The sequence below is a fragment of the Pantherophis guttatus genome, chromosome 2 (genome assembly GCF_059756535.1).
Source record: "Pantherophis guttatus breed Tessera chromosome 2, ASM5975653v1, whole genome shotgun sequence".
In the NCBI taxonomy this organism is placed as follows: Eukaryota; Metazoa; Chordata; class Lepidosauria; order Squamata; family Colubridae; genus Pantherophis; species Pantherophis guttatus.
The window spans coordinates 108890700-108914374 of NC_142064.1; the positions used below are offsets into that span (position 1 = coordinate 108890700).

Genomic DNA, 23675 nt, shown 5'->3' on the forward strand with positions numbered 1-23675 from the left:
GTACCACGAAGTAATATCTCATACAGAGGGGTCCAGTTCACCGCTAAGTTCTGGAAGGAGTTCCTGCGGTCCATTGGGTCATCCCAGGGCCTTAGCTCAGCCTTTCATCTGAGCACCAATGGGGGGGCAGAGAGACTGAATGCCATGTTAGAGCAGTACTTGAGGTGCTACGTGAACTATCAGCAGTCCAATTGGGCGGACTCCCTGTCTTTTGCTGAGGCACATACAATAATGCTGTTCACAGTAGCACAGGACTAACCCCGTTCAAGGTAGTGACTTCGTCCCAATGCCTGAGTACCCAAGGGATCCCCTCTCCTCAGTCAGCTTGACCGAGTGGATGTCAATGCTGAAAGCGACCTGGGAGAATGTTAAGAAAGTACTAGCTAAAGTGGCACAAACTTATAAGAAACAGGCAGACAAACATCGAGCTCCCCGACGGCCATTCCAATTGGGGCAGAATGTTTACCTCTCCACAAAATATTTGAGGTTAAAACTGGGTCCAAAGTTTATGGAACCATTCCCCATAGTAAAGATAATCAACCCAGTCACGGTGCAATTGAAATTGCCCTGACTGCTAGGGAAGATACACCTGGTCTTCCATAGTAGCCTCTTTAAAGAGTGGTTGAATTGACCTTGAGGCCACTACCCCATGAGCCCCCAGACCCCATGGTCATAGGGGGCCAAACCCATTATGAAGTGCAGCGAATCCTCGATTCGAGGTGGCAATACTTATCGGAGGCATCTTGGGTAAAGAGTCAAAACATCCAGGCTGATCACCTTATAGCCAAATTTCACACAGAAAATCCAAATCAGCCTGTAGGGGCGCGTCCCTAAACTTGCTTTGCGCAGGTCGTCTTCAGGAAGTGAAGGGAGCCGAATGTCAACTTGCAAAGCTTTCCAGACCAGCTTTCAAGTTGCCATAAGCAGGAGGAGGGGAACTGACAAAGCTGTTCAGCTGCCCCAACGGAAAATACATTCCACACATGCCTTGTTACAGATTGCATCCTTGGTTACCGGAGTCAGTAGGAGGGGTGGGGTTTTTACAGACCACCAACGTGGTCCATTGGAGAATGTGATTTATGACATGCCCAAGGAGGAGGGGAGAAACAGGGTCATGGGGGCCCATAAATCACGTGGGGGTTAGAGCTGACTCCATTTGAGTAATTGCCTGAAGCACTACTAGGAACTTACAACTAATCTTTAGCAAAAGGGAGCATTTAAAGGAGCAACAGAATTTTAAATCTACTACCAGGAAACTACAGCGAGTTTTAAAAAAACAAAACTGGGAGAGCATTTAAAGGAGAAGCAGTTTTTAAATCAAGAGCTTAAGTACGGGAATACCAGGCCAGCAATAGCTTTGGACCAGAACATCTGTCCCCTATTTGTTCAACTGGGTGCAAGGATTCTCTCCACCATAGTGACCATCGTAGTTGGCAACTATCTTTAGGTCCAGCATGTTGGAACCAGATGACCCGGACTTCCTCTCTTTCCCCCTGGAACGGTCCAGCTCCCTGGGGTGATGACTCCTACTGCCGTGAGAGGGTGGCTATGGACTCTTCCAGCTGAACTTGGCCGTGCTGTGGTGAGAGGGCAGCAACGACCACAGGTTCCCGCCTCAGGTGATTGCCAGCGAACACAGGAACTCTGCCGCGGTGAGAGGGCAGCGGTGATTACCAACTTATGTCGCTCCAGTTGCCATGAGAGGACACCTGGGAGTGGATATTCCTGACTACTGGGCTGTATATCAGGACCTTAAACTGTTCTTATCCTTATCTGCCATTGTTGCACCCATTTCCATGGTTGGTGATGGTTGTACGAACTTATGCAAGCATGGATCTATATGCCCTGAAGAATGCCCCCCAATCCTGGATATGGCCTACTGGGCTAGCTAGCAACTTCCTTAGTGACGGGTCCTGGGATCCCGAGAGGTGGCATAGCACAAATAAGGGCTTTAAGTTTGGTTTGGGTTGTAAAAAGCGTTCATTGTATTCTTTTCTAATTAGATTTTTTAGGTGACTGGGGAGTGGGGTGGGTTGTGATATCCGGTTGATTGCAGGGGGGGCTGCACCAGGTCAATGGCAGTCCAGGCCATTGGAGGATCATGACGGGGTTGGAGCGGGGTTGGGGTCCTCCGGGGCTCTGAGGGAGGGGGTGTGGGCTTTGATCCCTAGGGCGATTAGAAATGGTGGAACAGAGGGCCATATTGGAATCTGGGAGCATGCCCCCGCTGTCTCCGAGTGGTGGCGTGCTCCGACCCTCTTGGTTCCACCCACTTCCCTGGGGGTTTGGGAGAGCAGACCCCTGGGCTCAGGCTGGTTTATTTTAATGCCAGGTCTGTGGTTAACAAAGCTCCCCTCATCTGTGAATTGATCGAGGAGGAAAATGCGGACTTGGCTTGCATTACGGAGACCTGGTTGGGCTCAGAGGGAGGTATCCCTCTGACTGAACTCTGCCAGCCAGGTTTCCGGGTACTACACCAGCCACGGGCCCAGGGTAGGAGCGGGGGGGAGTGGCAGTTGTTATTAGGGAGACCCAGATAGATGGGTGCGAGTCCCTCCTCATGAGATGGGGCCCTCGAGAACAGCTGAGCCTACCGATTGTGTACCTTTCTCCTAGCTGCATATAAATGGCCCTGCCCAGGCTACTCGACACTATATTGGGGTTGGTGGTTGAGTTTCCCAGACTCATTGTTCTGGGGGACTTTAATCTGCCTTTTCTGGGTGGGGCATCGGGGGTGGCCCGGGAGTTCATGGCCTCCATGGCGGCCATGGACCTGACTCAGATAATTTAGGGCCTGACTCATGGGGGGGACACGCGCCCGATCCAGTCTTTATCTCGGGACAGTGGTGTGATGAGTTCGGTGGGGGAATACCAGTTATTCATCCCCTTTCGTGGACTGATCATTATCTCCTCTGGTTGGACTTCCATTATGCCACTCCTCGCCGCTGGGATGCGGGACGACCAACTGGTTCCACTCCAGGCGCCTGATGGACCCTGATAGGTTCCAGATGGAGCTTGAGATGATACCTGCCTCCCTCTCCCACGCCCCAGTCGAGACCCTTGGAAATGGCGGCCGCCGGGGCTCTCAGCTGTGTCGTGCCTTTGCAACCTCTGACCCGGTGCAGGATCCCGGTTGGCCCCTTGGTTTACTGAGAAGCTCTGGGAGTTGAAGCACCGGAGGAGAGGCCTAGAGAGCTGCTGGAGATCCAGTCGATCCGAATCAGACCGTGCACAGCTAAGATCTTTTACGAGGTGTTATCTTGTGACGATGGAGGCATCAAAGCATTCCTACTTCTCTGCCGTCATCGCGTCCGCAGATAATCATCCGGCCGACCTGTTTAGGATGTCCCGCTCCCTCTTGAGTCGGGAAGCAGGGGATGACCCTCTGCGGGGCCGGGTTGAGGAGTTTAGTCAACATCTGCTGGACAAGATCGCTCAGATCCAGGCCGGTCTGGACTCTGACTGGGCAGGGTCGGACAGGGGGGAGACAACTGGTCGTGTTATCTGGGAGGAGTTCAGCCTTGTTACTCTGGAAGAAGTGGACAGGATCATGGGTAAGCTGAGTGCTGCCAGGTGTTTATTGGACCCATGTCCCTCCTGGCTAGTTTATTCGGCTCGGGAGGTTACACGAGTCAGGCAGTGATTAATGCATCCTTGGGTGAGGGAAGCTTCCCTACTGCCTTGAAAGAGGCGGTGGTGAGGCCCCTCCTCAAGAAACCTGCTTTGGACCCAGCTATTTTAAACAACTTTCGTCCTGTCTCCAACCTTCGCTTTGTTGCGAAGGTTGTTGAGAGCGTGGTGGCACATCAACTCCCGTTAGCCCTGGATGAAGCGGAGTACCTGGATCCATACCAGTCAGGTTTCAGGCCCGGGTACAGTATCGAGACGACATTGGTCACGCTGGTGGATGATCTCTGGAGGGCCCAGGACAGAGGTTACTCCTCTGTCCTGGTCCTATTAGATCTCTCGGCGGCTTTCAATATCTTGCTGCAATGCCTCGGATTGGGAGTGGGAGGCACCGTTTTACGGTGGTTCTCGTCCTACCTCTCAGAACGTTTGCAGGTGGTGTTGGCTGTGGGGACAGAGGTCGGTCCTGAGGCCCCTCACTTGTGGGGTGCCCCAGGGATCGGTCCTCTCTCCTCTTTTGTTCAACATCTATATGAAGCCGCTGGGTGAGATCATCTGGGGTTTTGGGGTGAGGTATCATCAGTATGCTGATGATACCCAGCTTTTTATATCCACCCCAAACCAACCCAGCGATGCCCTCGACGTGATGTCCCAGTGCCTGGAAGCGGTGCGGATCTGGATGGGGAGGAACAGGCTTCGGCTCAACCCTGCTAAGACTGAGTGGCTGTGGGTACCGGTGTCTTGGTCCGATCAAGAGATTCCATCTTTGGTCATAGGAGGTGTTGCCCCCTGTAGACAGGGCGCGCAACTTGGGTGTCCTCCTGGACTCACAGCTAAACTTGGAAGATCATGTAATGGCCGTTACCAGGGGGGCATTCACCCAGGTTCGCCTGGTGCGCCAGTTGCGCCCCTATTTGGACCTAGATGCCCTACGCACGGTTACTCATGCATTTGTCACCTCCCGTATTGACTACTGCAATGCCGTCTACATGGGGCTGCCCTTGAAGACCACTCAGAGACTTCAGCTGGTGCAGAATGCGGCTGCGTGGGTTGTGATGGGAATATCCCGACACTCCCATGTTACACCTCTCCTACACAACTTGCATTGGTTGCCGGTTGCTCTCCGAGTGAGATTCAAGGTGCTGGTGTTTACCTATAAGGCCCTACATAGCTTAGGCCTGAGATATTTGGGGGACCATCTGCAGTCAGCAACAGCTTCCCATCGCCCGGTGCATTCCCACAGAGAGGGCCTCCTCAGGGTGCCGTCGGCCAGACAGTGTCGGCTGGCGACCCCCAGGGGGAGGGCTTCCTCTGTGGGCGCACCTACCCTTTGGAATCAACTGCCCCTGGAGCTCTGGGTGGCCCCCGACCTCCGCTCTTTCCGTGGCTGTTTCGTTTGTCCGGCCTGGACTGATGGGGTTTTAATTCTAATTTAATTTTAACTAGTTAGTCTTAATTGTACTTTTAACTGTTAAATTATGAGATTTGGATTTAATTTTTTAACTTTTTATTAGATGTTTCTTAACTGTTGTGAGCCACCCTGAGTCCGGCTGGAGATAGGGCGGCATATAAGTCTCATTAATAAAATAAATAAATAAATAAATAATTGCTGGAATGGTGCTCCTAATAAATGATTGGAATTCTTTTGAAACTTGGCTCGAGGCTCATTAATTAATTAGGGCATCTTTCGGAAACTTCACAGGTGTTAATTTTGGCCTGAATTGCTGGAACAGCTGTTGGCTGAGTGGTTGACCCTTGGTTAAGATAAACAATTGCCAAAAACATTTCTACCTAACCGTGGCCCGACGTAGACAAACAATTGCCAAAAACATTTCTACGCCAAGTCTTATATGCTTGAGGTCCCCCTACCAACAGTCTGAACAGGGTCTGGGGGACTCAGGGGGGATCGGAGTGGTTCCCAATTGAGGTTCGCTCTCCCTGCTGCTGTATTAACACTATCACAAGGACATCTATAGAAAAATCTGCAGGGTCAAAGGTTGAGAATGTTAATAGAACTGTTCAGTATTTTGCACTGGCTCTTAATTTAATATATCGATCTTCAAATACATTCTGAGATAAGAATGTTTTTTAAAAATATATAATATTGAAATATATAAATATAAATCTTATATATATAAAAAAGGATGTATGAATGTTTGTATTTATGTATTTATGTATGTATGTATGTATGTTCAAGCATAACTCTGGAACTCCTTGAGCAATTCCAAGCAAACTTGGTACACAGATGACTTGCCCTCTGGAGACAAATACTGTGGGGGTAAGACACCCCCTAACACCGCTTTGGGGGGGGTGTCTGTGTGTGTTCTAGCATAACTCTAGAACGCCTCGAGGTATTTCAACCAAACTTGCTACATAGATGACTTACTCTCTGGAAAAAAATACTGTGGGGATAAGGCACCCCTAACACCTCTCGGTGTGTGTGTGTGTGTGTTTCTAGCATAAGTCTGCAACACCTTGAGCAATTCCAAGCAACCTTGGTACACAGATGACTTACCCTATGGAGACAAAAACTGGGGGTATGCTTCTGGACTTCTGGTGGCACCGTAGGCGCCGAAGACGCTCCTTTTGTGAGCGCCAGCCCCGCGATTGCGTAAAGCCGCTAGAACAGCGCAAATCAGCTGTCTAGCGGCTTGGAAACTTTCTCCCCAGGAAAAGGGGAGGAAGAGAGCAGACGGGTGCAGGTAGAGCTCCCCAAGTGCCCCAGGAACAATTCTGGGGCTCAAAGGGTGAGAGCTCCCTCGAAGCCCGACAGAGCTCTGGATCCGGGACATTTCTGCTTTAAGCAGAAGAAGATGCCGCGACCACCCCTGCAAACAACGCTTGGAATAAAACATGGGATTTGGAAGCAGGCTGAGCAAACTCAGGAGAGACCAGATTTGCAAGTACTAAACTGTAACTCCAAATGTGTATTACTTCCTTTTGACGGGGGGGGGGGGGGAAGTGAAACCAAGATGGCGACTGGGCTTTAATGGAGCATGAAAGTGAAAGTTAAAAAGGAAAGTTTCATCTAGTGCTGGTAGCCCCTGTCTAAAATTAGAGATCTCTGCTTTGAAAGAAAGAAGATTAAAGGCTAAAAGACTATAGCAGTGTTTTTTTAAAAAAGGATATTATTTAAAGACTGGAAATTTTTGGATCTGGTGGATTTGTTGCTCTGGTTGCTGAATAAATTCAAATTGGAAACTAAAAATGGCTTCAAAACAAATAAAGACTATTGTCCCTAAAAGTGCTGGGAGCTCGCTAGCTCAAATGTCCAAATTGCAATCTCTCTCTGTTCCAACAGAACCACCAATATTAACACTTGAAATGTTGCAGGAAGCCCTTAAAACACAAGCCTCTGTTGACAGACTTCTGTTGGCTTCGCCGGTGTCGTGGACGGTCTTTTCGGACCGCCAGCCCCACGATTCCGTTGGAGCCATTCTGACAGCGCTAATCAGCTGTCAGACGGCTTGAAAACCTCTCCTTTGGGACAAGAAGGAGAGGAGAGCCGGTGGGCGAGGGTAGAGCTCCCCGGGAGCCCCTGGAGCAATTCCAGGGGCTTGGAGGGTGAGAGCTCCCCGTTCAGCCCACTGAAGCTCCGGATCCGTGGCGACTCCGTTTTAAACGGAGCCAGACGCCAGCGACCGACTCTGCTGTCAACAAGGAGATTAATTGATTCCAAAAGCAGACAGAACGGAAGCAGGAGAACAAGCCTTTGCAAGTATGTTGCTTAACTCCTGGGATACTACTTGATTTTGCTGAGCTGGAGGAGGAAATGGCGTCTTCATTGTGGCTGGAAAAGTGAAAGTTAAGTGCTTGTTAATAGATTTGTGCTTAGAGACTGGACTTAAGCTGCTGGGAATTGAGAGCTGGGTGTAGAAAAGACTATCTTGCTTGATAAACTACAAATAAATCTGAGAAAGCTGCTCAAGAGATTTTATGGCTTTGAAAAGAAAAATTCTTTTAAAATAATATGGCTTCCAAGCAAAGAGTTCCTGAAAGTGGTGGAAGCTCTCTAATGGTGTCAGAAATGACACAGAGAACTGACTCACAGACCCAAGAGGATTTTTTTAGAGACCTTACAGAATTTATAAAGGAAGCCATGAACAACCAAATGGCAATTATTAATAACTTTACAGCAATCATGGAACGAAAATTTATAGAACTGGTGGAGGATATAAAAACAAATAAGGATGTTTTTGAAGGAAAGCACAATGACAATGAAGGAGACATTTTGACTAAAACAGAGAAGCTGGATTTGGCTGATTCTCAAGAATCTTCAAACTTTCTTCCTGCCCTTTTGGAATTAACTGACAGAACTTTTCAAAAATATAATTTGGAGCAGAAAGAAGAAGAAACTGATCAGCCCTACGAGGTTTCGGAAGATTTGGCAGAGGCTTTCACACAATTAATTGAAATGCAACAACTGGACTTTTCTTTGCAAACTCATCGAGTTAACTCTTCGTTCTATGAACTGACTGATTATATAAGCAAGAAGAATCAATATGGGGGCTCCAAATCAGAGGAAATGGTTCCAAGAAAGGGACAAGTTTTAAAGATACATCAACCCCCAGTTGAAAATCAAAACCTCCTCAAAATAAAAGTAAGAGGGAGGAAGAAAGATTGGAAAAAATATAGAAAGAAAGGAAGAATGGAAGATTAATTTTCTTTGGTCTAATAATTGATGTATTAATGACTAATTACAATGATTAAGTAAATGAATTAAGAACTCAATTAATGATTAATTAAGGTTTAAGGAATTTTGAGAATAAAAGTAGGAGGGAGAGTAAAATGATTAAGAAAATGAACTAAGAATATCTTACAGATGTATTACGAGAATTCTAGGCTTTGAATGATCTATTAGTGTTTGTTAATGTTTTTAAAACTCTTAGGCTTAATTGTTATTTTGAGATTAAAGGGAGGTTGATGAATAATCTGTAGAAGGGGAGTTAAGGGGTCTAGGGAGTTTTAGTCTTGCATTAACTTAGCATATTTTAGGGTATGTTTGGTAAAATTTATACCCTGTTTTTCTTCTGGGAAGTGGGGGGAGGGGAGTGGGAAGAGGGGGTGGAAGATTGGGTTTATAAATGTTTAAATGGACAAGTGAAAATGTTATTTGTATTATAAAAAAATAATAAAAACTTTTTCTCAAAAAAAAAAAACACAAGCCTCTGTTACAGAAAAAAAAATTACTTTGGTGTTTGAGGATAAAAACCGAGATGTTGCTGAGGAGATGGCTCAAATTAAAGAGTTCATTCAAAATCAAAATCAGGAAATTAGAGAAGATATTGTCATGGCAGTCCAAGGTCTGGCAATAGATGAAAAAGTGGAAGAAATTAAGCAGTCTAATGAGAATTTGGAAAATAAAATGGGAGAGGTTCAGAATAAGATGGAAAGAGCAGAGGCCGATGTGATAATGATACAATATAGAGATATGGAATTTGCTTTGAGAATAAGAGGCCTCAAAGAAAATAAGCAAGAGAATTTGAGAGAGATTTTTTCAGAAGCATTTGCACAGATAATGGGAGATCAAAAAGCAAATCTTGAATGGCAAATTGACAAAATTTATTGTGTCAATTCATGGGTGGCCAGACAGAAACATCTACCAAGAGACATTGTAGTCTATTTTACAACAAGGAGAATACGCAATGAAATCCTACAAGTCACTTTTAAAAATAAACTTCAAGTGCAGGGGCAGGAGGTTTTAATACTGAAAGAAATCCCCCCCAAAATGTTGAGAGCCAAAAGGGATTATGCCTTTCTGGTGGAAGAACTGAGAAACTGTCAGATACAGTACAGATGGGAGGTTCCAGCTGGACTAGTGGTGAACTATTCAGGAGAAAGATATCGTCTTAACTCAGTGTAGAAGGCAAGAGATTTCTACACCAATGTACTAAAGGCTGGATGCCCACAGTCCCCAGAAGCTAGAAGGAAGAGGGAAGCAGAGGGGGCAAGAAAGGGGGAGAAGGAAGAATCGTTGGCACAGGCCCAAAGGGGAGTTTTGATTACTCAAGAAGATTTAATACAACTTTCGACTACTGCTCAAGCTTTGGAGGTATTCAAAAAAATAGAAGAACCTAAGGATCAAAGACAGACCCGTGCAGCAGCCAAGCGTCAAGAAGAATTAAGAGTACAGCAACTCCAGATGATTCAAGAAACTACAAAAACAGAAGCAATGGGAGGAGCAAGGCCAAAAAGCAAAATGCATGGAGATTTCCAGCAGATGCTCCAAAAGCTTCAGGGGGCCAAGAATGGCAACTAGATTTCTGACTTGGAATGTTAGTGGCCTAAATTCACCACAAAAGAGGAGAAATATACAAAAGAATGAAGGCTATTGAGTCTCCGGAGAAGGGCGGCATATAAATCAAATTTTAAAAAAAAATCATTATTTGAAACAGTTTAAAAATGATGTAATCTGTCTATAAGAGACTCACATTAGAAGGAAAGATAAAAAATATTTAATAAATGCAAGGTTAGGCATATATTTTGTTGCATCTGCTCCTGAGAAGAAGAATGGTATAGTTATATACCTAAAAAAAGACTTAATTGCTAAATTAATTGAAGCAGATGATCAAGGAAGATTCATAGCAATTGAACTTTTAATAAAAGGAGAAAAAATATTTTTAATTGGAGTATATGCACCGAACCAACAACAGGAAAAATTTTACAAGCTTTTACATTCCAAGTTACTACAATGGGATTATAAATCATGCATCTTATTGGGCGATTGGAATGGAGTTTTGGACACTAAAAAAGATAAGGGGCTCTTGCAAAATATCTCAACGCGTGCCAGATTGCCAAAATCGTTTTTTGAAATGATGGATGATATGGAGTTGAGAGATATCTGGCGAGAGAGGAACTCTGAAGAAAAAGATTTTACCTTTTTTTCTGATAGACATCAATCTTTCTAGGATTGATTTCATATTAATTACTAATGATCTTTTTTCTAGGGTGAAGAAGACGAAGATCTGCCCAAGAGTTTTAACGGATCATATAGTCCAGTATGGATGGAATTAAAGTATGGAATAGGATTTAAGAGGTCTTGGAGGTTAAATGAAAATCTGTTTAGATATGAGGAAAATGTAAAAGAATGTAAAAAATTTATGAAAGATTTTTTCATTATAAATATGCATAAGGGTACATCTATGGAAATTGTTTGGGATGCAAGTAAAGCATATATGAGAGGTATCTTGATATATTTGAATAATAAACATAGATGTAAACAGGAAAAAAAAGGAAGGACTTAGAAGAGGAAATTAAAAAAAAAGAACAAGCTTTGATATTGAACCCAGCAGACAAGAAAATAAAAAAGGCAATTAATTTACTGCGAGGCAATTTAATATGCTAATGGAAGATTAGGTCGCAACTAATTTGCAATATGCTAAACATAATACTTTTTGCAATGCTAATAAATCAGGGAGATGGTTAGCATATCTGTTAATGAAAAAACAAAAGTCACAGACCATAGAGAAAATAGAATATAAAGGTTTATCAGCAAAACATGATTAAAAAAGCATTTTTAGAATTTTATGCGAGGTTGTATGCTAGTGATAAAATTCAAAGTATAGATATAGATAGATACTTACAGAAAGAGAATATTCCTATAATTACAAAAGAGCAAAGGGAGGGTTTAAATCAACCAATAACTTCCGAGGAGATTATATTTGCAATTAAGCAGTTGAAAGTGGGTAAAGCCCCTGGGACAGATGGTTTGACAGCTGCTTATTATAAACACTTGCAGTTAGAAATGGTGGGACCACTCAAAGAATTATTTACTAACATACAATCTGGAGGAGATGTACCCCCATCCTGGAGGACAGCTTTTATTTCTCTGATTCCAAAGGAGGAGCAAGACCACACCCAGCCAAAAAATTATAGGCCTATATCACTTTTAAATACAGATTACAAGATTTTTGCTAAAATACTAGCAAATAGGTTAATGACAATCATGCAACAAATGATTCATAATGATCAAACTGGTTTTATAAATGGTAGACAAATGAAGAGTAATGTAAGGCAAGTTGTTAACCTATTAGAGTATTTGGGGAAGAACAACCAAATCCCTGCTGTGCTAATATTTCTTGATGCGGAGAAAGCATTTGATCGATTGAATTGGCATTTCTTATTGAAAATAATAGAAAAAATGCAGTTTGGAGAATATTTTACACAATCTATTAAGGCAATCTATCAGAAACAAACAGCGCAAATAATAATTAATGGTAGTTTAACAGATACTTTTAATATAGAAAAAGGAACAAGACAAGGATGTCCCTTGTCTCCATTATTGTTTATCTTGACTTTGGAATTTTTGTTGAGTAAGATACATGGGTCGGATAAAATAAATGGAATTAAAATTAGGCAGTATGACTACAGATTACGAGCATTTGCAGATGACTTGGTTGTTACTTTAACCCAACCATTACAGTCGGTTGTAGGTTTAATGGATATAATTAATCATATGGACAAGTATCTGGATTTAAAATAAATGCAGGGAAAACGAAGATAATAACTAAAAACATGACTACAAATCAAAAAGATGAATTAGAAAGACTAACAGGATTTGAAATAGTAAAAAAAAGTTAAGTATTTAGGGGTTTATATTATGACATCAAATGCGAAATTATTTAAGCATAATTATGATCTGTTGTGGCAAAAAATACAGAGAGAGATTGAAAATTGGAAAAAATTACAATTATCTTTGTTAGGAAGAATAGCAGCAGTAAAAATGAATGTTCTGCCTAAGTTTTTGTTTCTTTTTCAAATGATACCAATACTTTAAAAAGATGGAAATTTGAAGATATGGCAGAAGGGTATTAATAATTTTGTCTGGGCAGGGAAGAGACCGAGAATAAAACAAATCAAATAAACTAAACAAATCAAATAAACTAAACTATAAACTAAAACAAAAAATAATGCAGGATATACGTGAAAGAGGAGGTCTCAAAATGCCCAATTTAAGATTATATTATGAGGCAGCTGCTCTGTCAGTAATTAGTAATTATAAGATTAGTAACAAGAAGTAATTAGTGACTGGATGAATTCAACAGAAGAAAGAATATTGAATATTGAGGGATATGATTTGGTTTACGGTTGGCATGCTTATTATATGATAAGAAAGTGGACAAGACTTTTAAAAGTCATATATTAAGAAATGCTTTACGGCGTGTCTGGAAAAAGTATCAGTATAAATTAAACGATAAGTTACCAATGTGGGCAATACCCAGACACGCGATAGAGAATATAAATGTAGAGCAAAAACAAGATGTAATTACTTATAAAGAGCTTCTTAATAAGGAAGGAGGTATATTACAACTAAAATCTTTGAATCAATTAAGAGAAGAAAGGATAATTCAAACATGGTTTCAGTATGGACAGCTGCAAGCTAGATGGAGAGAAGATCAGAAAATTAGAGACCAAAGTCAAATGCATATGAAAAGGTTGTATAATGCATTGATAGAAATAGATTCAGAAACATAGCTAGTTAAGGATTGTATGATAAAATGGGCACAAAATATTGAAGAACCAATAATGATGGAAACGTGGGAAAAAATATGGGTTAGAAATGTAAAGTTTACACAAGCCCAAAACTTAAGAGAAAATTTTTATTAAATGTTTTATAGATGGCATCTAGTTCCTAAAAAGCTAGCCTGTATGTATCCAAGTTTGCAACCTAAGTGTTGGAGATGTGAATGTGATGATGCTACGTATTATCATATATGATGGACATGTAAAAAAATTAAGGCATTTTGGATAAAAATATGGTGGATTATCCAAAACATTCTCAAAAAGAAGATAAAATTTACTCCACAGTTCTTTTTGTTAGGTATAATTACAGATTGTACGGTCATAGAGACTAAATTGATTTTAAATTTAATAACAGCAGCCAGACTTTTGGTGGCGCAGTATTGGAAGAAGGAAGATTTACCTACTATTGAAGAATGGACATTAAAAGTAGTGAATTTAGCAGAGATGGCAAAAATTTCGGCATACTTGAAGGACCATTCAAATGAAAGATATATATCGGAATGGAGAAGATGGATTGACTATATTCAAAACAAATATCGGACTAAAAAGTTTCAAATAGCTTATGAATGTGTTAGGGTGTGTGTAATGAGTATTTGTTGCTTGTGCAACGAGCAGAGCAGAAACACACAGGGAAGGAGATAAACGTACCGCTCGTGTGAGAAAAATACTTTATATACAAAATAATAAGCAGTCTCGGTGTAGGTAAAACAGTCCAAGGTCATAAACAGTAATATCAGTCCAGTAATTATCTTCCCTTACCAAAGCAAACAGACTTTAGTAACTCTCGGTATACAGTACCATATAACAATTCAGTCTAACACCAAGCAGCAGAAAGACGCAGGAAGGAACAGGAACAGGAACAATCAGGAACAACGGACGCTTCTCTGCGCTGCTTATTTATACACTGTAGCCTAATTACAGGGTTCAGCAAACCCTGATTACGTGGCTCAGTTGTTTCTTAAAAAAACAGATATATTGCCTGACCAACAAGTTAGGAGTAAGCTACAAGCTGAACCTAACAGAATGAAACCAACATTTTCTTTTTGAATTATGTTTTGGTAGTTGAAAGGGGAGTTAAAGAGCAAGAGGGAGTTTGGAGCCTACAGAAAGTTAGCATATTATAGTTTATGTTTGTTAAATGTTATACCCTGTATTTGCTCTGGGAAGTCCGGGGTGGGGGGGGAGGGGGGTTGGAGGGATAAGGGGGATGAGGGATGTGGGGTGGGAGGAGGAGGGAAGGGGGGGAGGAGAGATGGGAAAAAATTGTTGTAATACTTGATAAAACTTTTTAATAAAAAAAAGGGGGGGTAAGACACCCCTAATGCCCCTCAGTGTGTGTGTGTGTTCCAGCATAACTCTGGAACGCCTCGAGCAATTTCAACCAAATTTGATACGTACTCTCTGGAGACAAATTATTGTCGGGGTAAGTCACCCGTAACACCTCTCAGTTTGTTGCAGCATAACTCTGGAACACCTTGAGCAATTTCAACCAAACTTGGTACACAGATGCCTTTCTCTCTGGAAAAAAATACTGTGGAGGGTAAGACATCCCTAACACCCTTCGGCACACAGAGCCCAGCTCAGCTCCACCGTGCATGCATGCTCACCTCCTGTCACCCAGCTGATATTCAGGTCTCTGCCGCACATGCGTGGGGGGCAGTGGGAGTGCAGGGAGGTGCGGTGTGAGCCCCCTTTTGGCTTCAGGGAAGCATACTAGGCCAAACACAGATGCGTGGGTGGGGTGGGGTGGCCCTCCCCTAGCCCGTTTTAGCTCACAGGAGGCTGCAGGGAGGCCTACTAGGCCCAAAATGGGCTCCGGAGGATTGCGTGCACATGCATGTGAGGCGGGGGGGATTAGGATGAAAAAATACCCGGGCAGTGCCCCATCATAAGCTAGTATATAAATAAATATAATCTTTTAGTATGAAACATAGCAACAGAAAAAGTAACAAACCCAGAATGAAATAACAGAATTGAATTGAATTGAATTGAATTCTTTATTGGCCAAGCGTGATTGGACACACAAGGAATTTGTCCTGGGTGTATATGGTCTCAGTGTACATAAGGAAAATAAAATACATCCATCACGAATAAAAGATACAACACTTAGTCAAAGTTACTAATAAGCTATCAAATAGTACTAGGAAACAAAAACAATATAATTGAAAGATACAAGCAACATGGTTATAGTAATAAGTAGGAAGAGATAGACACTAGTAAGGAAGAGAAGAATAATAGTTAATACAGTCTTAGTAAATTATTTGACGGTGTTGTGGGAATTAGTTGTTAAGCAGAGTGATGGCATTCAGGAAAAAACTGCCCTTGTGTCTAGTTGTTTTGGTGTGCAGTGTCCTATAGCATCTTTTCGAGGGTAGAAGTTGAAACAATTTATGCCCAGGATGTGAGGGGTCTGTAGATATTTTCACAGCCCTCTTTTTGACTCGTGCAGTATACAGATCCTCAATGGAAGGCAGGTTGGTAGCAATTGCTTTTTCTGCAGTTCTAATTATCCATTGAAGTCTGTGTCTGTCTTGTTTGGTTGCAGAGCCAAACCAGACAGTTATGGAGGTGCAGATGACAGACTCAATAATTCCTCTATAGAACTGAATCAGCAGCTCTTTGGGTAGTTTGAACTTTCTGAGTTTGCGCAGAAAGAACATTCTTCGTTAAGCTTTTTTGATGTTTTTAATGTTAGGTGTCCATTTTAAGTCTTGAAATATGATAGAATCTAGAAACTTGAAGGACTCTACTGTTGATACTGTGTTGTCTAGTATTGTAACAGGTGGTAATATAGGAGGTTTTCTTCTAAAATCCACCACCATTTCTACGGTTTTGAGTGTATTTAGTTCAAGATTGTTCTGCTTGCATGACAAGGCTAGTTGTTCAACCTCCCGTCTTTATGCAGATTCATCGTTGTCTTGAATGAGATCAATCACTGTTGTATCATCTGCAAACTTCACTATTTTAATAGAAGGATCTTTTGAGATGAAGTCATTGGTGTATAGAGAGAAGAGAAGTGGAGAGAGCACACAGCCCCTGGCAGACTCCTGTGCTAATTGTGCAGGTATCTGATGTGATTTTGCCTAGCTTCACCTTTAACTATCTCTTTGTGTGTGTGTGTGCGCGCACACATGCGCACACACGCTTGTGTACAAATTTTCAACTCAGCCTTGATTCCTGGTGACTATCTGGAAAAGTCCCTGTATTTTCTTGGCAAGATTTTTCAGAAGTGAATTGTCATTGCCTGCTTCCTAGGGCTGAGATTAGCCCAAAGTTACCCAGCTGACTTCAATGGCTAAGGCATAATTAGAACTCAAAGTCTCCTGGTTTCTAGCCTGGTGCCTTACCACTACACCAATTTGACTTAGCTAATTTTAAGAGAGAATAATTTAAATACTTACATAGTACCAGAAAGACATCAGTGTTCTCATTATCTCATTTCAGGCAGAAAAGGCAATCAGACCAATTACTCCATGGAAGATTTCTCTGTGGGGGAAAATGATCTCTCTGTCAGATCCACCCACTTCAGCTTGGTGCCTTGCCAGCAGTCTGCCATCAATCAGGGAAAGGGAGAGGGAGACAAATGGGCAATAAAGCTGTATACTTTTATTATAAGAAATCGGGAGGGGGAAATTGGCAGTTGAGGAAGAACAGAGCATTCTGGAATCCAGTTTGTACTGATGTGCTGGCATCTCCAAGGCCGTTTGCCCTGAGAGTGGAATTTCACCAACCCAAACACTTCAGCACTTTCCCAAACATTTTGGTGGTGCTGGATTGGCTACACACAGATGGACCACGCAGGCTAGGGGAAACCAGAGGTTCTGTATTGGTGCGTGGGAATTTTAAGATTTCACTTGACTTTACTGCAGCATCTCTTAGTAAAAGTGCCTTTTTGCATCAACCAAATGGAGTTGGGAGTTATCTACTATATATCTGATGCATTTTTTCTTTACTATTTCTTACCTCTTCTATCTTTTCTAGTTGGTCAATTCTATTTCTTGATTCGAAAGCGAATCCACTTGAGACCAGAAGATGCCTTGTTCTTCTTTGTCAACAACACTATTCCTCCTACCAGTGCTACTATGGGTCAGCTGTATGAGGTAAACACTAGCATTTCTTCTATTTTAATGGTGGAAATGATGGAATAGTGGATAGTAAATAACATAGCTTTGTTTATTTAGTACAATGCTTTTGCTTTCTATATGAAACTTAATGCCACTTGCCCATTGTGCCATTGTATCTCAAAGCTTAATCTCTGAACCTTTTCTGTTTTTTTCTGAGGGACTTTCAAGTACCTGTTATGAAGAGACTTATTCAGTCTGAAATCTAGAGATGCATGGCTTTTTATTTATTGTAATGTGCTCTTGACTCTGTTCTGAACGCTTCCCTTTCACCCAGGATGCCAGCACTTGCAAGCTTGCCATCTCTTGTGTGCCCGCCTGGAGGCGGGGCTGAGGTGGTAGGGCAGCCCCACGGGTCAGGTCTAAGGCTGGGCACATGAACCAATGCCATCCATGGTGGCATTTGCTGCTCGCTCACATGCACCGGTCTTATTGTTTGAGAGCAGGAACGAAGCCTTCAACCAGACATGTCAAACACAAGTTCCAAATTTGGCCCATAGGGCCACCACCCCAGAGACTGAGGGAGTAGATGCTACTGCCACAGCCAACCCCCGCCGGATGCCCCCCAGAGTTCTCATAGGAGGCAGTGAGCATATGGGGGCTGATGGTGTCTGGCAGCAGCCCACTGGCCAAGGGGCTCCACAGCACGTGCAGTGCAGGTGGGTCTGGGTGCTGTGACCACCAAGCTGGCCCTTAAAAGAGCAGGCAGAGGCATGGGAGGAAGCACATGATCCAGCCCGTTGGAAGTGCCTGCATGCCCCGTCCCACTGTCTGTTTTTGCTTGCCTGTGGCTGCCACAACTGGGATGGGGCAGGCGGGCAGGCAGCTGCCCAGCATATCTGGCAGGCTGGGTCATGTGCCTCCCCCCTGCGCCTCTACCTTCGCCTGTTTCCAGTGCTGCCACCACAAGGTGAGGGGAAGCAGGTGGCAGGGCGGGGTTGGAGCCATCCAACTTTGTATTCTAACTCCGCTGCACATGCAGTATGAGTCTTCTGCCCGCTGCTCCACTTGTGAAAACCCCAGCAAATGGGAAAGGTGGGGAGCCCCCATCCCCAAGAGGCAGCTTGGACTCAGCAGCACAGGTGGGTCTAAGCCCTGTGACTGCTGGTTGATGCTCCAAACAGCAGGTGGAGGCATACTATCCAACCTGCCAGATGCGCCAGGCGGCCACCAGATGTGCTGGGCTGCTCTGCAGCCACCTGCTCTGTCCCAGCCACAGCAGCCATGGGCAAAAAGGTCTGCCAAAAAGTTTAGTAACTGTACTGTCACTTCCTCTACTCTATTATTCTTTTCTCCTGTCAATAGCAAATAATCTACATATTGAATAAGTGTCACATGTGGAGGTTTCTGATATTCCTCCAGAATCTGTTCCAGAAATTGTCCAAATAAATTAGGTGATTCAGTATACCCTTTGGGTAATACCATCCACCTGAATTGTTTTCTACCTGTGTCTGGCACAATCCAGGCATTCAAAGGCAAAGATGTCTCAGCTTCCTGGGTCCAAAGGACAAGATGAAAAGGCATCCTTCAAGTACAGTACAGTATACCATTTCTCCTGGGAAGGTATTCTATCCAAGATGGTATAGGAATTGGGAACCACAGGAAACTTAGGCACCACTATGTCATTGATTTTTCTCATCCTGCATCTAGAATTAAGGGAAGTTCCTATTTGTGAGAACAATCAATGGAAGGCTTGCCTGCAGAAGTTGTGGATGTCTGGTTGTCTCTCTTTTAAGTCACTAATAAATCCAATCTGCTTTCGCAATCATGGTTGATCAGATACTGCCACCACTGGGATTTTAAGGAAAGAAGTTTTAATGTGATAAAAGTGTAAAAATAGAACACATTAGAACATTAAAATAAAAGTTTCATCTCTTTTAGCCTTTGTTTCTGGTTGGAAATTTTTCTTATGGATATTTTCCTTATAGCTGCTTCACTAAACTGTTCCTGCTTTACCTTTCTTTAAAAAATAAAATACTTTTTAAAAGAACATTTTAAATTATTATAAGCTGTTACATGCTAAATCTGACATGCTGTCCCCCCTTCTATATATTTAGCTGATTATGACCTCTATTTCTCCCTACCCCATTTTTATCTTTTAATAGGATAATCATGAGGAAGATTATTTTCTCTATGTGGCTTACAGTGATGAAAGTGTTTATGGCCAGTGATTCTATGCATTACTAGCTTACAGATGGATTGGACTGAAAGAGTTATTATGGAAGGAATGTCCAACAAAAGCAGGAAACGGGAGAAAAAGCTGGACGGCAAACCATGTATTTCATGCTATCGTTTCTTGCACCTTTTAATAAAATACTATTTTGTTCAATCATAAGAAAAGAGCAAGTGTTTTAAAACCATCTGATGGTTGGTGCTTTGTCATATTCCATCAACTTGCATTCTCGTAACTGACATGTCAATAAGTTTACTATGTAAGGAAAAGACAGGAGTGGGCAAGAAATTCCTTAGCAATATAATTCATTCTTTTCCATGCCAAGTCAGTCAAAAGATTTAATAGCAAATTATTCAACCTCAATTGGCCTTTCCTTCAACACCCCACAATTAATGTTCTTTATTTTAATATATTTCTTTTCCTGACCTGTCTACCCATCAAATGCAGGAAAGAGGCATAACATCAATTATTGTTTTCTAACATCATTATAATCATTACAATTCCTTGTCCTTAATTCAGTACAGGTATTGCACTAGTAGTCTGGTTAACAATCATGTTAATGCTTCTTGTTATCAAGAAAATTGTGCATAAGTAGTTACCTAGTTAGTTCAATTGAACTTCAACAAGTATACAACATATTATTTCTCAATATAATCAGAATTTGGACCTTGGTATTCAATACTTAACACAGTTTCACTAAATGCATGAATGTTCTGTGATGTTCTCTGTCCTTGCTTTGTTAGTAAAGGCTATTCCCATCTAGGTTGCGGTTACAGCAGCTGAAACCTTCACTATGAAATTATGAATGAAACCCCCTGAAGTAAACTTTTACCCATAGCCTTGCTAAAATATATATTCTGCAACTTCTTATGAAATAATCTTTTTTATGATAACAATCCTCCATAAACTTCTCTACTTCTGCTTAATCATATAATCTTTAAAAGTCTGAGAAAGATTTTACTCAACTAAGCAAAGCAGTTTCCAAAACAACTGATAGTTGTATTGCCTGTATTCTATAATGGCAAGTAAAAATAAAAAATAGGATAGTTTATGTTGAGTCTTATGTGTCTTAGTTTTAGGGCAACTTGGAGAATATTAAAAGATTATATCTGTGTGTAAAATAGAAATTGACTCACTCTTAACTCACTCTCCTACTTCGAACTGTCGTTCTAATAATTTTTGAAATAGCAAAGGTATCCATGAAATGGACCATGAAATGCTGTTTTAGGAGTGTGGCATAGCTCAGAGAACTTTCAGGATGAAAACTGCTAGAATGAATTACTGGAATATGCTACCCCAATAGCCAGACAATGAGGACTAAGCTTTTTTTTGTTTGTTTGGAATAAAATAAAACTGGATACCACTTTTATAATTAATTCTGTTCTAATGCTCAACAGCAAAAACTGTTTGCTCATTATCTTTATCATTCAGAGAATGTTTAGGAGTGAATCATGTCCAGAATTTCTCATATGGGCTGATTGTATGTGCGTTGTATATGGACATTCCTTATACTGCTGCTAATCATTAAAGGATGTTAGTAAAATTTCAGTTTACTCATTTGATACATGTAAATTATTGTGTTTATAAGTTTTAACTGCTTTGTGACATTTTTCATCACTGTTTGCTTCAGCTTATAAAAGGTAGTGCTATGTATTCTTTTTCTGTTGTGAACCAAGACAGCTTTAGATTTTTGTAAGAGTTTTGTTAGTCAAATAAATACACACTTGAAAATCTGAAATGGAAGTCTGGAATGATGTTTAATAATCAGCTAACTTGGGCTACAACTATTTATTTATACTATTTAAGTACATTTATTTATACTATTTAAGTACATTAAAGAACACAGCACAATTTTTGTATATTTTTTCCTAAAACTATTAGATTTGGACCATCCAGCACAGATGATTGATTGATTGATTCAATTTATATAACTACCCATCTTACCATAGCAACTCTGAGCAGCTAGCAATATATAAAACAGCGTACAAAATTACAACAAAAACAATCAATAGTTAAAAGTCTATAATAATAACTGAGGTAATATCCAATTTAATAAACTAAGAAAATCCTGTGGACTCCAATTAACCTTCTGAGCAGGTTGTATTCTCAGGAATACATCCAAATCTTTAAAACTTCAAAAAGATGGTATGGTCAGGACCAATCTAATCTCAGGATATATGTTCCAAAGGATAGGGATTGCAATAGAAAGTCCCTTTTTCTGGTTCCCACAAGATGCACCTGTAAATGTCTGTCTTGCTACGTTTTGGACCAACAGGAGCTTCCAGACATTTTTCAAGGATAGTCATAAATAGAACACGTTGCAGTAATACCACTTGGAATGTGACCAACACATTCCTCCTGATCTTGAAAAGGACCCAACCTGACACACAAGACAAAGTTGTGCAAATATTCTTTTAGCTACAGCTGTCACCTGTTCCTTGAATAGGAGTTAGGATTCCAAGAGGTCTCCAAATTGTTCACTGGATCCAGTGGTGAGATTCAAATTTTTAACAACTGATTCTGTGGGTGTGGCATATTTGGGGGTGTGGCTTGGTGGGCATGTGACCAGGTGGGCATGGCTAGCTGGTCATGTGATTGGGTGGCCGTGGCTATGTGCATAGGGACTACTCAGAGGGCTGAAAAAAGTGGTTTCTGACCGGTCCTCGCACTTTTGATCGGTCCTCACACTTATGACCATCCTCACATTTATGATGGTTGCAGCATTCTTAACAATCATGTCATCCATTTCACATTTGCGGTGCTTCATGTGACCTAGTGGGCATTGCCAGGTGGTCACGTGACTGGGCGGGTGTGACTAACTCAACATCGCTTCTTTGCCCTAATGACAGTTTACTGCAATGGACATAAATATGAAAAATAGTTATAAGCAGTGGTGGGTTCTACTTACCTTTACTACCAATCCATATCTCAGAATTGGCAGGAGGAGACTCAATCAGCCAGAAAATTTAACTTTTGACAGAGAGCTCAGATTTGCAAATGAAACTCATCTTCATGTTCCCCATGATCTGAAAAGCCCAAAAACACATTCAATTTTCAAATATGAGCTTTCCCTGAGGAGTTAGACCAAAGCTGTATTTCAGAACTGGACTCAATTCAGCCACAAAAAAACTTTTGACACAGAGTTAAGATTTGCAAATGAAACACATATTCATGTTTTTCAAGGTATGAAAAGACAAAAACACATTCAATTTTCAAATCCGAGCTTACCTTGAGGAATTAGACAAGGCTGTATCAGAATTGACAGGAGGATTCAATTCAACCAGAACACTTAACTTTTGACACAGAGCTCAGATTTGCAAAGGAAACACATATTCATGTTCCCTACGGACTGAAAAGCTGAAAAACACATACAATTTTCAAATATGAGCTTTGCCTGATGAGTTAGACCAATCTCTATCTCAAAATTGGCAGTACGACTCAATTGAGTCAGAAAACGTAACTTTTGACACAGAGCTCAGATTTGCAAAGGAAAAACATATTCAGGTTCCCTAAGGTCTGAAAAGCCCAAAACATATTCAATTTTCAAATGGAAGCTTTTCCTGACCAAGTTAGACCAAGCTGTATCTCAGAATTGGCAGTAGGACTCAATTCAACGTAACTTTTGACACAGAGCTCAGATTGGCAAATGAAAGACGTATTCATGTTCCCCACGGACTGAAAAGCCGAAAAACACATTCAATTTTCAAATACGAACTTTTCCTAACGAGTTAGACAAATCTCTATCGCCCAATTGGCAGTAGGACTCATGTCAACGTAACTTTTGACACAGAGCTCCGATTTGCAAATGAAACACATATTCATGTTTCCCAACTCTGAAAAGCCCAAAACACATTCAATTTTCAAATGGAAGCTTTCCCTGAGGAGTTAGACCAAGCTGTATCTCCGAATTGTCAGGAGGACTCAATTCAATGTAACTTTTGACACAGAGCTCAGATTGGCAAATGGAACTTATATTCAGGTTCCCTAAGGTCTGAAAAACCCAAAACACATTCAATTTTCAAATGGAAGCTTTCCCTGAGGAGTTAGACCAAGCTGTATCACAGAATTAGCAGTAGGACTCAATTCAGCCAGAAAACTCAACTTTTTTTTATTAAAAAGTTTTACAAAAGGTTTACATATTTATTCTCCCCCTTCCCTACCACTCCCACCCCCTTCCCTCCCTTACCCCCCCCACCCTGCCCCCGCCTCTTCCCAGAACAAATTACAGGGTA

General features: G+C 41.7%; 1 protein-coding gene across 1 annotated transcript in view; it reads left to right on the forward strand.

The window, feature by feature from the left end:
• GABARAPL1 (GABA type A receptor associated protein like 1) overlaps positions 1-21181 on the forward strand; it is a 61844-nt gene extending 40663 nt beyond the window's left edge. The window contains exons 3-4 of the mRNA XM_034404427.3: positions 17131-17249; positions 19376-21181. Coding sequence (XP_034260318.1) covers positions 17131-17249; positions 19376-19441 — 185 coding nt within the window. The 3' untranslated portion in view covers positions 19442-21181. The remainder of the gene's footprint in view (positions 1-17130; positions 17250-19375) is intronic.
• Positions 21182-23675: the final 2494 nt, after the last annotated feature.